The sequence below is a fragment of the Oncorhynchus masou genome, chromosome 24, assembly GCF_036934945.1.
Source record: "Oncorhynchus masou masou isolate Uvic2021 chromosome 24, UVic_Omas_1.1, whole genome shotgun sequence".
Classification (NCBI taxonomy): domain Eukaryota; kingdom Metazoa; phylum Chordata; class Actinopteri; order Salmoniformes; family Salmonidae; genus Oncorhynchus; species Oncorhynchus masou.
In genome coordinates, this window is record NC_088235.1 from 14,684,815 (window position 1) to 14,698,043 (window position 13,229).

Sequence of the window (13,229 nt, forward strand, 5' to 3'; positions counted from 1 at the left end):
AACATTCAATTCTCTGGCAGCAGCTCTGGTGGACATTCTTGCAGTCAGCATGGCAGTTGCATGCTCCCTCAACTTGAGACATCTGTGGCATTGTGTTGTGTGACAAAACTGCACATTTTAGAGTGGCCTTTTGTTGTCCCCAGCACAAGGTGCACCTGCGCAATAAGCTTCTTGATATGCCGCACCTGTGAGGTGGATGGAATATCTTTGCTTAGGAGGAATGTTCAACAACAGGGATATAAACAAATTTGTGCACATCATTTGAGAGAAATTAGCTTTTTGTGCATATGGAAAATGTCCAGGATCTTTCATGTCAGCTCATGAAACGTGGGACCAATACTTTACATGTTGTGTTGATTTCTATTCAGTATAGTTGTGAGTTCCATACTTTAACATTACCTGACGCGTGCTGAACAACTGAGTGACAACAAGGCTCCGGTCTCTTGTCATTGTGTGCTTGTAAACAAACATCACGTAACTGGGGACGACCCGGAAGTTTCATAATTAAACATTGTGACCGGTGAAATGTGGAATGCAATCGTCTTTTATCTCCTAACACGTTGAACAAGTTGACCTCAGGTATTTATTAGAAAGTAGATAGACACATTGAAATGTATTAAATGATGGTATTGAAAAAAAACTATAGTGGATGGTCCTTGCTATCCGGGAACCTTGGGACGACCCCCCCCCCCCCATCTGGTGCTATGATCCTGTCGGTGTGATCAAGGCGTTAGGGTTTAGGGTAGCGATGTCCCAAGGATCCTGGGGACATCGCTACACAAGCTCACAGAACGGGACCGCCAAGTGTTGAAATGGGTAGGCCGTACAAATCGCCTGTCCTCGGTTGCAATGCTCACTACTGTGTTCCAAACTGATGAATCACTCTGCACTGTCTGGCAGTACGACGGACAAATCTGGGTTTGGCGGATGCTAGGAAAACGCATCCTGCCCGAATGCAGGGTGCCAACTGAGAAATAACGTTTTGGGGCTGTTTTTCATGGTTCGAATTAGGCCCCTTAGTTCCAGTGAAGGGAAATCTTGAAGCTAGTCAGAATTTGGAAAGCAAATATGAATGCCAATCATGCAAAGTTTATTTTTTTTGCACAATCACAAATGACCCTCATTTATACATAATTACAGTTAAATTGATTTCCAACAAAGCTGTCACTGCACTCTCTCAACTGTGACTGGTCCATGTGTTATCCTAGCAAAGTGCTCTCTCAGCTGTGACTGGTCCATGTGTTATCCTAGCAAAGTGCTCTCTCAGCTGTGACTGGTCCATGTGTTATCCTAGCAAAGTGCTCTCTCAGCTGTGACTGGTCCATGTGTTATCCTAGCAAAGTGCTCTCTCAGCTGTGACTGGTCCATGTGTTATCATAGCAAAGTGCTCTCTCAGCTGTGACTGGTCCATGTGTTATCATAGCAAAGTGCTCTCTCAGCTGTGACTGGTCCATGTGACTGGTCCATGTGTTATCCTAGCAAACTGCTCTCTCAGCTGTGACTGGTCCATGTGACTGGTCCATGTGTTATCCTAGCAAAGTGCTCTCTCAGCTGTGACTGGTCCATGTGTTATCCTAGCAAAGTGCTCTCTCAGCTGTGACTGGTCCATGTGACTGGTCCAAGCTATCCATAAACATTCAGGATTAGAGGTCGACCGATTAATCGGAATGGCCGATATTAATTAGAGCCGATTTAAAGTTTTCATAACAATCGGAAATCTGTATTTTTGGACCCCAATTTACTTTTTAATTTTTTTTTTATACCTTTATTTAACTAGGCAAGTCAGTTAAGCACACATTCTTATTTTCAATGACAGCCTAGGAACTGTGGGTTAACTGCCTTGTTCAGGGGCAGAACGACAGATTTTCACCTTGTCAGCTCAGGGGTTTCAATGTTGCAACCGCACAGTTAACTAGTCCAACGCTCTAACCATTGCACTCCACGAGTAGCCTGCCTGTTACACGAATGAAGTAGAAGCCAAGGTAAATTGCTAGCTAGCATTAAACTTAACTTATAAAAAACAATCATTCATAATCACTAGTTATAACTACTAATCCAGTTTAGCAGGCAATTGTGTCATTTCTCTTGTGTTCATTGCACGCAGAGTCAGGGTATATGCAACAGTTCGGCATGCCTAGCTCATTGCGAACTAATTTGCCACAATTTTACGTAATTATGACATACATTGAAGGTTGTGCAATGTAATAAGAATATTTAGACTTAGGGAAGCCACCCGTTAGATAAAATACCGAACGGTTCCGTATTTCACTGAAATAATAAACGTATTGTTTTCGAAATGATAGTTTCCGGATTCGATCATATTAATGACCAAAGACTCGTATTTCTGTGTGTTATTATGTTATAATTAAGTCTGATTTGGTAGAGCAGTTTGACTGAGCAGCAGCAGCAGGCCCATAATCATTCATTCAAACAGCACTTTCGTGCGTTTTGCCAGCATCTCTTTGCAAGCACAGCGCTGTTTATGACTTCAAGCCTATCAGCTTAATGGCTGGTGTAACCAATGTGAAATGGCTAGCTAGTTAGCTGGGTGTGCGCTAATACTGTTTCAAACTTACAGCTGTAATCGCAGCAAAAGGTGGCGCTACAAAGTATTAACTTAAGGGGGCTGAATAATTTTGCACGCCCAATTTTTCAGTTTTTGATTTGTTAAAAAAGTTTGAAATATCCAATAAATGTCGTTCCACTTCATGATTGTGTCCCACTTGTTGTTGATTCTTCACAAAAAATACAGTTTTATATCTTTGTTTGAAGCCTGAAATGTGGCAAAAGGTCGCAAAGTTCAAGGGGCCGAATACTTTCGCAAGGCACTGTAGTTCTATAAATACTATATTAACTACAACCTAAAACCTCTTACCTTGGAATATTGAAGTCTCATGTTAAAAGGAACCACCAACTTTCATATGTTCTGAGCAATGAACTTAAACGTTAGCTATTTTACATGGCACACATTTTTACATGGCACATATTACTTACTTCTCTAACACTTTGTTTTTGCATTATTTAAACAAAATTGAACATGTTTCATTATTTATTTGACGCTAAATTTATTTTTTTGATGTTTTATATTAAGTTAAAATAAGTGTTAATTCAGTATTGTTGTAATTGTCATTATTACAAATTTAAAAAATAAAAAATCGTCCTGTTAATCGCTATCGGCTTTTTTGGCCCTCCAATAATCGGTATCGGTGTTGAAAAATCATAATCGGTCGACCTCTATTCAGGATGACTAAGTCACCTTCCCTGGGGCCCTAGGAGGGAAGGCTTGGTCTCTTCTCTCTACGAGGTGGTAAATTATCTGTGAAAGCAACAACAGTAGCTGGTTGGAAAAAAAAGTTGACCACATACTCAACTTGTAAACAGCAAGAGATTTTAGCTAGGAATGTACACTGCTCTTGTTAGGGCTATTTAAAATAAAAAATATTCTCAGTTGTTGAGTTGACAAGTTGAATACTTAAGAGGTTTGGAAACTGCATTCCACTGTGCTGACCTCATCCTCTCCTTCTCTGTAGTTTGTCAATATGCTAACCTGTCTGTATTGTGCATTTTTCTATGTGTGTGTCTACCCCTAGTTCACAGACTTCCCAGACCCCATGCTGTACAGTGACTACCTACCAGAACTGTCCCGCCACCTGTCATCCTGTAGCGCCCCCTGTGGCCCGGAGCTGGGGGCAGACCAGGTCTCTTGGGAGGAGCTGTTGGACATGGACCTCCCCTCGTTCCGACCTGCCTTCTTGGTCCTGTGCCGGGTCCTGCTGAACGTGATACATGAGTGCCTTAAACTGAGACTGGAACAGAGACCTGCAGGGGAGCCTTCACTGCTCAGCATCAAACAGGTCAGCAGGGTCACTGTTTTCTTTATTGACTAACGCTATTGGGCTGACCAGAACCTCAGATGTTGTCATTCTTAAAGCACAGTTCTATTATCTATGGTGGATGTATAACCAGGCCAGCCTAGTACAGCTTGGCCTGCTCTGTTTGGCTCAGTAAGATGAAATGGTTACGCTATATGTTGATGCCCATGCTAACCGGTGTCTCCATCTGTCCTGTAGTTGGTGCGTGAATGTAAGGAGGTGTTGAAAGGTGGTCTCCTGATGAAGCAGTATTACCAGTACATGCTGAGGCGGGTGGTCACAGACCCCCAGGGACTCCAGACCAACGCCAACATAGACGAGTTTGAGGACGACCTCCACAAGATGCTAGTGGTAAAACAGACCTGCTGAGTCAGGATTAGGGTTTCCAGAAATCCTCGATGGAAGAGTTCTGAGGGAATAAGCAGTATATCCGGGAATCCTCCAACCAGGATTTCTGGGAAACCAGAGAATTGTAGATTTTTTGCAACCTAGTTAGGATCGTCATGAAATTATAATGAGGCATTATAAGGGGGTCATGCATGCTTATGTCAAGTTTTATAATGCACTATAACTGCACCATAACATCGACAAGATCAAGAACGACCTCCACAAGATGCTGGTGATAACACAGACGTCTTACTGAGATTCCAAGAACACAGGATGAGATGTTACTATCCTTTGTGCAAGCACTTCCAAGAGTTAATGAACAGTAAGCGTGGTGAAATTTGGGGAGCGCATTGTCAGTAGTGTACCTTTGGTTCCTAGGGTGTTTCGGCCTTTCACACTATACACCCTCCCTAAAGGCGGCCAGCGACAGGGTGATCAATCCTACGCTTGCGTCCCATTCCCAATTAGTCATAGGAGTTGCCTTGTTGATAGCCAACATCCCATGGGACTATGCATGGCAGGGGCGTCCTCCTCCCTGAGTCAAGCATTGTTGACCGGATACCTCCTGGCCCTCTCACTTCGGGGCCCAGCTGGGGTCTTTCCTCTTCATCCAGAGCCACTGACTGCCGCCTTCTGCCGCCTCTGATACAGCTTTGATTGCCGAACGCTGGCTTTGGCCCTTAATTCCCAGGTCTCTAAGCAGTCTGGTTGTAGATGTTGCCACAAAACCTCTGCAGCCCACCTCCACTGGTCGGACCTCTGTGTTCCAGCCATGATGCCGTGCTTCGGCAGCTAGATCAGCATAGCGCAGATTTTTTCGCTCATAAGCCTCATCTACTGAGTCCTAAACTGAGTACTAAACTGTAGAAGATGCATTGAATCTCCACTGAAAGTGCTTTTTAGTCCTGGATTAAGTTAAATCTGCGTCTGGGAAAATAGGGCCCTAAACCACTAACGTGTGTGTTGCTCTCAATGGTACAGCTGTAGAACGTTTTGAGGATTCAACGTGGCGGAGGTGACGTTGCCTACCCTCAATACCTTGGGTCGGCCTGTCAGGAAGTTCAAAGGAGGTTTTCAGACCCAGAGTCTTAATCTTGGTGTAGAGCTTGGAGGGGACAATAGTATTGAGCTGTAGTCAATTAACAGCGTTCTCACATAGGTATTCCTCTTATCTAGGTGGGTGAGGGCAGTGTGGAGAGCAGTTGAGATTGCGTGATCTGTTGGGGCGGTATGCAAATTGAGTGTGTCTGGGATGGTGGAGTTAATCTGCTATAATCAGCCTTTCAAAGCGCTTCCTGATTACAGCAGTGAGCTCTACGGGGTGGTAGTCATTGTGGCATGAAGCCTTAAGAGTTCTTGAGGACAGGAATGATGGTTGTCTTAAAACATGTGTGGATAGCAGCCTGTGACAAGGAGAGGTTGTCCCAGGTCTGGTAGAGCGACATCATTGGGCAGATCACGGTTGGGTCTTCCTTTGTAATGCGTAATGGACTGTAAGCCCCTCCACATGCGGTGGTCGTCGGAGCCTGTGTGGTATGATTCCACTTTACTCCTATATTGTCATTTTGCTAATTTGATGATCACATAGTGGGACTTCTTGTACTTGTTCCTGTCCTCAGCCGTAGCATCAGGGTTGTCTACGATAGCTCTGTGCCGGTAGCCCTGCTCTTTAGTTTAGCGCCAACCTGTGTTAATCTTGGGCTTTTGATTGGGGGACAATGTTGCCGATGCATTTTCTAATGGTGGATAGCTCGTCGGCGGAGTCTCAAAACATATTCCAATCAGCACTAGCAAGGCAGACCTGTAGCATAATCTCTGATTCTGGTGACAATTTTTCAACGGAGTGAGTCACAGGTACTTCCTGTTTTTGAGTTTCTGGTTGTAAACAGGAAGTAGGAGTACATGATCTGATTTGGCGGATGAGGGAGGACCTTACATGCTTGCTTGTTGGTAGAATAACAGTGGTCTAGGACTTTATCGCCCCTAGGGAATAGGGTGCCGTTTGGGACTCATTCAGATTAGAGGTGTACTGTATGAGAGGCTGTCTCTGGATAGCTGGCCAGTACCCAGGACTGAGGCTCAAAGGTATAGCTCCTGGTAAATCTGCTTGAGAACACTGTGTGCTGATTTCTGGTGTGAGTGTGTTTTAACCAACCACTGCAAAGCTGAAACGGCACATGGTAGGTAGGGGTGTGGCAGGAATTGGTTTTAGTCAATCACTGATTACTTCTCAGGAATTTAGGTGGCAGAGTTTTCTTTCCTCGCTGCCGGTCTTTTTCTCTGAACAGACGGCCGGCCGGTAGTCTGATAAAAGCCTGATAAAACACTTCCTGAATTCCAAGAAGGCTCAGAACAACAGAACTAAGGGAAAAAGTTTAGTCTAGTCTACTGCCTGCTGCTTGCACTCAACGCTTTCCTTTAGGAATATTACAACCCTGCCCTGAAGAGCAGGAGCATGGAGCGGGGCCTGCGGGGCACGGAGCGGGGCCTGCGGGGCACGGAGCGGGGCCTGCGGGGCACGGGGCGGGGCCTGCGGGGCACGGAGCGGGGCCTGCGGGGCACGGAGCGGGGCCTGCGGGGCACGGAGCGGGGCCTGCGGGGCACGGAGCGGGGCCTGCGGGGCACGGGGCGGGGCCTGCGGGGCACGGGGCGGGGCCCGCCTGCGGGGCACGGGGCGGCCAATACAATAAGAATGAATGTATCTCTGCCATCTGCTGATGAATACAGAGCAACACCACCAGATGCCTGAGGGAGGATGGTTATAGGGGGAATTTGTGTTTGGATAATGGTGGCGATATCACAAGCTAAGTTTATGTCCCAATTTGTGACAGATTTTCATGAGAATATTCTAGAATCTGTTGTTGAGGATAAAAGGCTGTACGTGATGACGTAAAGCCTTTTTTGTGCTTAAGTTTTCATGTACTGAATAAAAAAACACGAGTTGGTTTCCATTGCATTGTCCACTCTAGCTATTTTTTTTTACCCTCTTTTCTCCCCAATTTTGTGGTGTCCAATTGTTAGTAGCTACTATCTTGTCTCATCGCTACAACTCCCTTCCAAGTAGCAATGGGAGGACCCCACAACATAGCATCGCGGGACTACAAATTTACCTCGACATGGTTACTCAGGCCCTACTCTATGGATTTCACGTGCACAATAAATTGTTTCCACTGCAATGTGTTGCATAATACAATTTTACCAACACAAAAAGATCCCACCATGTCAAACGAAGAAATTGTCTGTCGACATTTATTAAATTGTAAAGATACTTCCTCTTTCCATCAGAGCTGTCGTGATTCTTTTTTTCTTTTTTATACAGCATGACTTGACTGGCATAAAGTGGACAATCATATGGTGGAGAAACCATGCAAAGCAATTGTTAAAACATACATTTAGGAACTAGATTTGATTATCAAATGTCTCAAACTTGAGACGAAACTAACTGATGCATACACCTTTTATTTAAATGAATAACATTGGAAATACACCTTCCTGCAGGTAGGCAAAAATATCCACTTACCTGATAATCACCACACATTCATCCCTCTGTCTGCAGGTGTACTTTGACTACATGCACAGCTGGATCCAGATGCTGCAGCAGCTCCCCCAGGCCTCCCACAGCCTGAAGAACCTTCTAGAGGAGGAGTGGGACTTTACCAAAGTCATCACCCCTTACATCAGAGGTGGGGAGGCTCAGTCTGGGAAACTCTTCTGGTTAGTGTTTGACTGATTTTGTTTCTTTGTTCAATTGTATCTCATGTTGAGTGTCTATACTCCTTGGAAGCATCCAACTTGCTCCTTCTTTAACATTGTGTTTAGTTAGGTCCGCTTGGCAAAGATCCCCTGTCTCTTCTCGCTCGCAGTGATATTGCTGGGATGCTGCTCAAGTCCACTGGGGACTTCCTGGACGCGGGCCTGCAGAGGAGTGGTGATGAATTCTGGGAAAGTGCCGATGACAGTACAGTCTCAGACGAGATCAGGTATGTCTTGTTTTAGATGGTAGGAACTGCCAGGAACCTCATGTGATATTATCACCATACTTAGGTGCCAAAACAGTATGTATTGCAATAATACAATGTTATGTTCCAAACGTATTGCTCATTGTATAGGTCTGCTGCAGAGAGATGAGTGTATGAGAAAATGGAAAACCTAGTTGGCTCACTATTTCAAAAGAAGATGAAGAACAAGCTATATGATGAAAAATACCTGCATTTGTGGTACAGCCGACTAGCGCCAGCTAACGCAACTTTGCAAAAAGTATATACACAGAGTATACAAAACGTTAACATCTGCCCTTTTCATGACCAGGTGAAAGCTATGATCCCTTATTGATGTCACTTGTTAAATCCACTTCAATCAGTGTAGATGAAGGGTAGAGACAGGTTAAAGAAGGATTTTTAAGTCTTGAGACAACTGAGACATGGATTGTGTATGTGTTCCATTCAGAGGGTGAATGGGAAAGACAAAAGATTGAAGTGCCTTTGAACAGGGCATTGTAGTAGGTGCCAAGGCGCGCTGGTTTGAACTGCAACGCTGCTGGGTTTTCCTCGCTCAACAGTTTCCTGTGTGCATTAAGAATGGTCACCATCCAAGGGAAATTCAGCCAACTTGACACAACTGTGGGAAGCATTGGAGTCAATATGGGCCAGCATTCCTGTGGAAACCTTTCGACTCCTTGTAGAGTCCATGCCCCAATGAATTGAGACTGTTCTGAGGGCAAAAGGGGTTAGGGTGCAAATTTAATATAAAAAAAATCTAATTAACCTTTTTTAACTAGGCACGTCTGTTAATAAGAACAACTTCTTATTTACAATGACGGTCTACCCCGGCCAAACCTGGACGATGTGCACCGCCTTATGGGACTCCCAATCATGGGCCGGTTGTGATACAGCCTGGAATCGAACCAGGGTCTGTAGTGACGCCTCCAGCACTGAGATGCTGTTCCCTAGACCGCTGCACCACTCAGGAGCCCCATTACGAAGGTGTTCCTAATGTTTGGTGTACTCAGTGTATATATCAGTGTGTATATATATAGATATATATATCACGTATCAGGATAGTTCTTTGTATATATATCCATGAAAGCAGATGAAACGAAACTAAGTGCAGCAAGTTTGCAATATTCCCAGCTCCAGTTTGAAGTGATTGTGTTCGCTGTGCTGTTGGTTAGCTTCTCTGAACAACAGTGTCTTGACAAGAGAGCACATTTTCTATGCCAGGTGAAATCGCTCATCATTAGCTCATTGTTTTGGATGTATCCAAATGAATGTCACTAGAAAACAGCTTATGCAAATGCAGTTACATTTGTTATTCTGGCTGCACTGTTTGACCAAACTGTAAGTTAGCCATAGTTGGCTAGTTAGCAAGTAAAGGATAAGAACGTTGCCAGCCAGTATGGCAATGGAACATTTAGAATGAACAACTGGGTCGCTTGCGTCCATAGATACAGAACAAAAAGTCTGAACGACTGTGTCGTTCAACCGAACCTATAGAACAGGGGTGTCAAAGTCAAATGGACGGAGGGCCAAATAAAAAATTTAGCTACAAGCCGAGGGCCGGACTGTTCGAATGTTCATTGAAAAATTTTTAAATGACGCATATAGTCTAGTGAACCTAATTGAACCTACTGAAAACCTAACAAATATATTCCAATATGATCAGATAAATAAAGCAATATTTTCTTATGGCTCTGTCAGTAATCTTTAATTTTCAACAGACACAAAAGACAAATTTCCTTTATATAAAAATCCCCATAACATGAACATTAAATGAAAGAAACCGGTATTCAAGGCACCATCAGTAGCCTATATTTTCTATTTTAGCAAAAGTGGGCTAAATTTACTTCAAAGAAAAAAACAATAATAGCAATTTTCTATCATCCACTCAACTGAAATATTTTTAAAATATAATTGGATTGAAATACAATAAAATAAAGTGCAAAAATCTATTAATCAAAAACAACACTTTGTTTAAGGAGAAGTAACATGCAGTGAAAACAAATATTAAACTTTAACTTTTAAACTTGAACTGAGTAAAAACTCTAAATATGTGATTGCACAGTAATGTTCACTTGTTTGAGGTTGAGGGTGATACTTGGTGGTGTCCCATCTTTTCCACAAGTTCATCAATGTTCGGGGTAAGGCTCTGAGCTGAGGAAATCCTCAGAATTGAGTGGAGGTGTTCAGCAGTAAGTCGACTTCTGTGTGATGTTTTGTTCAGGTTCATCAAAGAAAAAGTTGTTCACACAGGTATGTGCTGCCAAACATAGACAACGTTTGAGCAGCCTGGATGCGCAGCTGGGGCATTGTGTCGGGGAGGAAACGGGCGAACTCCGCAGCACCCACTGCCGCATATTTTGCCCTCAGTGCATCATTGCATTGGAGGTCAATCAACTCCATTTGGAGGTTTGGTGGTGAGCTTTCCACGTCAACAGCAAATGGGTTACCGAGCAGTTCCAACCTGCTTTTTTGTGCTTCAAAGTCAGCAAATCGGCGTCGAAAGTCAGCGGCAAGCATACCTATTTTATCAGCCAACTGTGCGCTCGGGAACGCACTGGTAGAGAGCTTCTTTTCATGGTCTGGCAGCTGGGAAAGTGGCTCAAATTTTCTTTCCGCATCTGCGTCTCCCACAGAGTCAGTTTGGTTTTAAATGCCTTCACTGTACTGTACATATCAGAGATGACATGATCCCGACCCTGCAGCTGCAAGTTCATTGCATTCAGATGACTCGTAATGTCACACAGAAAAGCCATTTCACACAGAAACTTTTCGTCTCGGAGTTGTGTTGTGTCTTTCCCTTTGCTGTCCAAGAACAGACAAATCTCCTCAAGAAGCTCGAAACATCTTTGAAGCACCTTTCCCTGGCTTAGCCATCGCACCTCTGTGTGATAAGGCAAATCACCATGCTCCGTTTCTAACTCCGTCAGAAATGCCTTGAACTGGCGGTGATTCAAACCTTTGGCTCTGATAAAGTTAACTGTGCGCGTGATGATGCTCATTACATGCTCCATTTTCAAGGCTTTACCGCACAACGCTTCCTGGTGTATGATACAATGATAAGCTGTCAGCTCACCTGTCGCGTTTTCCTCTTGCATCTTTTCCCGTATCTTCGCCACCAGTCCGCTCCTGTGTCCACACATCGCAGGTGCTCCGTCGGTTGTCAAACCCACAAGTTTTTCCCAAGGCAGCTCCATCTCATTTACACATCTTGACACCTCTTCATACAAATCATGCCCCGTAGTTGTGCCATGCATAGGACGTAAAGCCAAAAACTCCTCTGTCACGCTTAGGCTGGAGTCCACTCCGCGGATGAAAATTGACAACTGGGCAATGTCAGAAATGTCGGTGCTCTCATCCACAGCCAAGGAATATGCAATGAAATCTTTTCCCTTTTTCACAAGCTGCTCTTTTAGATTGATGGACAACTGGTCTACTCTCTCGGCAATGGTGTTTCTGCTCAGACTCACATTTAAAAAGAGTTGCCTTTTTTCTGGGCAAACTTCGTCACAAACTTTAATCATGCAGTTTTTGATGAAATCCCCCTCCGTAAATGGCCGGGCTGATTTAGCGATCTCTTCTGCCAAAATAAAACTGGCCTTGACAGCAGCCTGGCCTTGTGATTTGGCTTTTTTGAACAGAGCCTGTCGAGATTTGAGGCCTCGTTTTAATTCCTCTGCCTTTTGTAGCCTTTGTTCCATGTCCATATTCTTGTTTTTGTCCGCGTGTTTCGTTTCATAATGTCGTGATTTGGCTTTTTTGAACAGAGCCTGTCGAGATTTGAGGCCTCGTTTTAATTCCTCTGCCTTTTGTAGCCTTTGTTCCATGTCCATATTCTTGTTTTTGTCCGCGTGTTTCGTTTCATAATGTCGTCTCAGATTATACTCTTTCAGTACCGCCACACTTTCTCCACACAGAAGACACACAGGTTTTCCAGCTACCTCCGTGAACATATACTCCGACTCCCACCTTGTTTGAAACCCCGGTTCTCAGTGTCCACCTTCCGTTTTGCCATTTTTGATGGGTATCTGAAAGTTAATTTTACTGTGATGCTGACGACTGCTGTGCCAATAAATATTGAAATGAAGCAGCCTACTGCTCGGTGCGTCACCGTTGCATTGTGGGAAATGTAGTATTGGTGCGTGTAAAAGATCTGCGGGCTGCCGGCTTGCTGCGGTCTGCGGGCCGGTTCTAATAATAAATCAAGATCATCCCAGGGGCCGTAAAAAACCTTCTCGCGGGCCGGATGTGGCCCGCGGGCCTTGACTCTGACATATGTGCTATAGAACAAACGACCAGCCGGCTTGGGAAGCAACCCTAGATTTGTGTCAGGGCTATATCTTGTGGAAGGATGAAATAGTATGAATAAAGTCAGCAAAATAAAGTTTTTAATGAAAATATGTCAATCATTATTTAAATATGTTGGTAACCCGTTTTATAAAAGAGATAATGCCCTCGAAGACAGTGTTTGGAGGATATATTGGCACGGTTTTCCTCGACTTTGTCTCGAGCCTAGCACATGTGCTATTAAATCCTTCAAACACCGGCTTCTCGGGCATTATCACTTAAATATGTACTGAACAAAAATATAAATGCAACAATTTCAACGATTTAACTGGGTTATAGTTCATATGAGGAAATGAGTCAGTTTAAATAAATTGAATCAGGCCCTACTCTATGGATTTCACGTGACTGGGCAGGGGTGCAGCCATGGATGGGCCTTATTGGGCATAGGTCCACCCACTTTGCAACCAGGCCCAGCCAATATGAATGTGTGTGAATATATTGTACATTTTTTTTTTTTTTTTTTACAAATTGATACTTGGAGTCCAAGCATCGCTATGATATTGCGATATGTAACAATGGATTACCCCCCATCACTATTAGATATGACCAAGTGAATTCCTCACTGTTAGGATAATAAAGTGAACTTGACTTTCTAAGAGGCTAATGTTGAGCTGGTTTGTTGTCCTAC

The 13,229-nt window shown here is 44.0% G+C and overlaps 1 protein-coding gene across 4 annotated transcripts in view; it reads left to right on the forward strand.

The window, feature by feature from the left end:
• LOC135511858 (mitogen-activated protein kinase kinase kinase 4-like) overlaps positions 1-13,229 on the forward strand; it is a 76,359-nt gene that overhangs the window by 37,612 nt on the left and 25,518 nt on the right. For all 4 annotated transcript variants that reach the window (XM_064933348.1, XM_064933350.1, XM_064933349.1 and 1 more), the window contains exons 6-9: positions 3,591-3,854; positions 4,071-4,223; positions 7,816-7,973; positions 8,123-8,239. In XM_064933348.1, the coding sequence (XP_064789420.1) occupies positions 3,591-3,854; positions 4,071-4,223; positions 7,816-7,973; positions 8,123-8,239 (692 nt within the window). The remainder of the gene's footprint in view (positions 1-3,590; positions 3,855-4,070; positions 4,224-7,815; positions 7,974-8,122; positions 8,240-13,229) is intronic.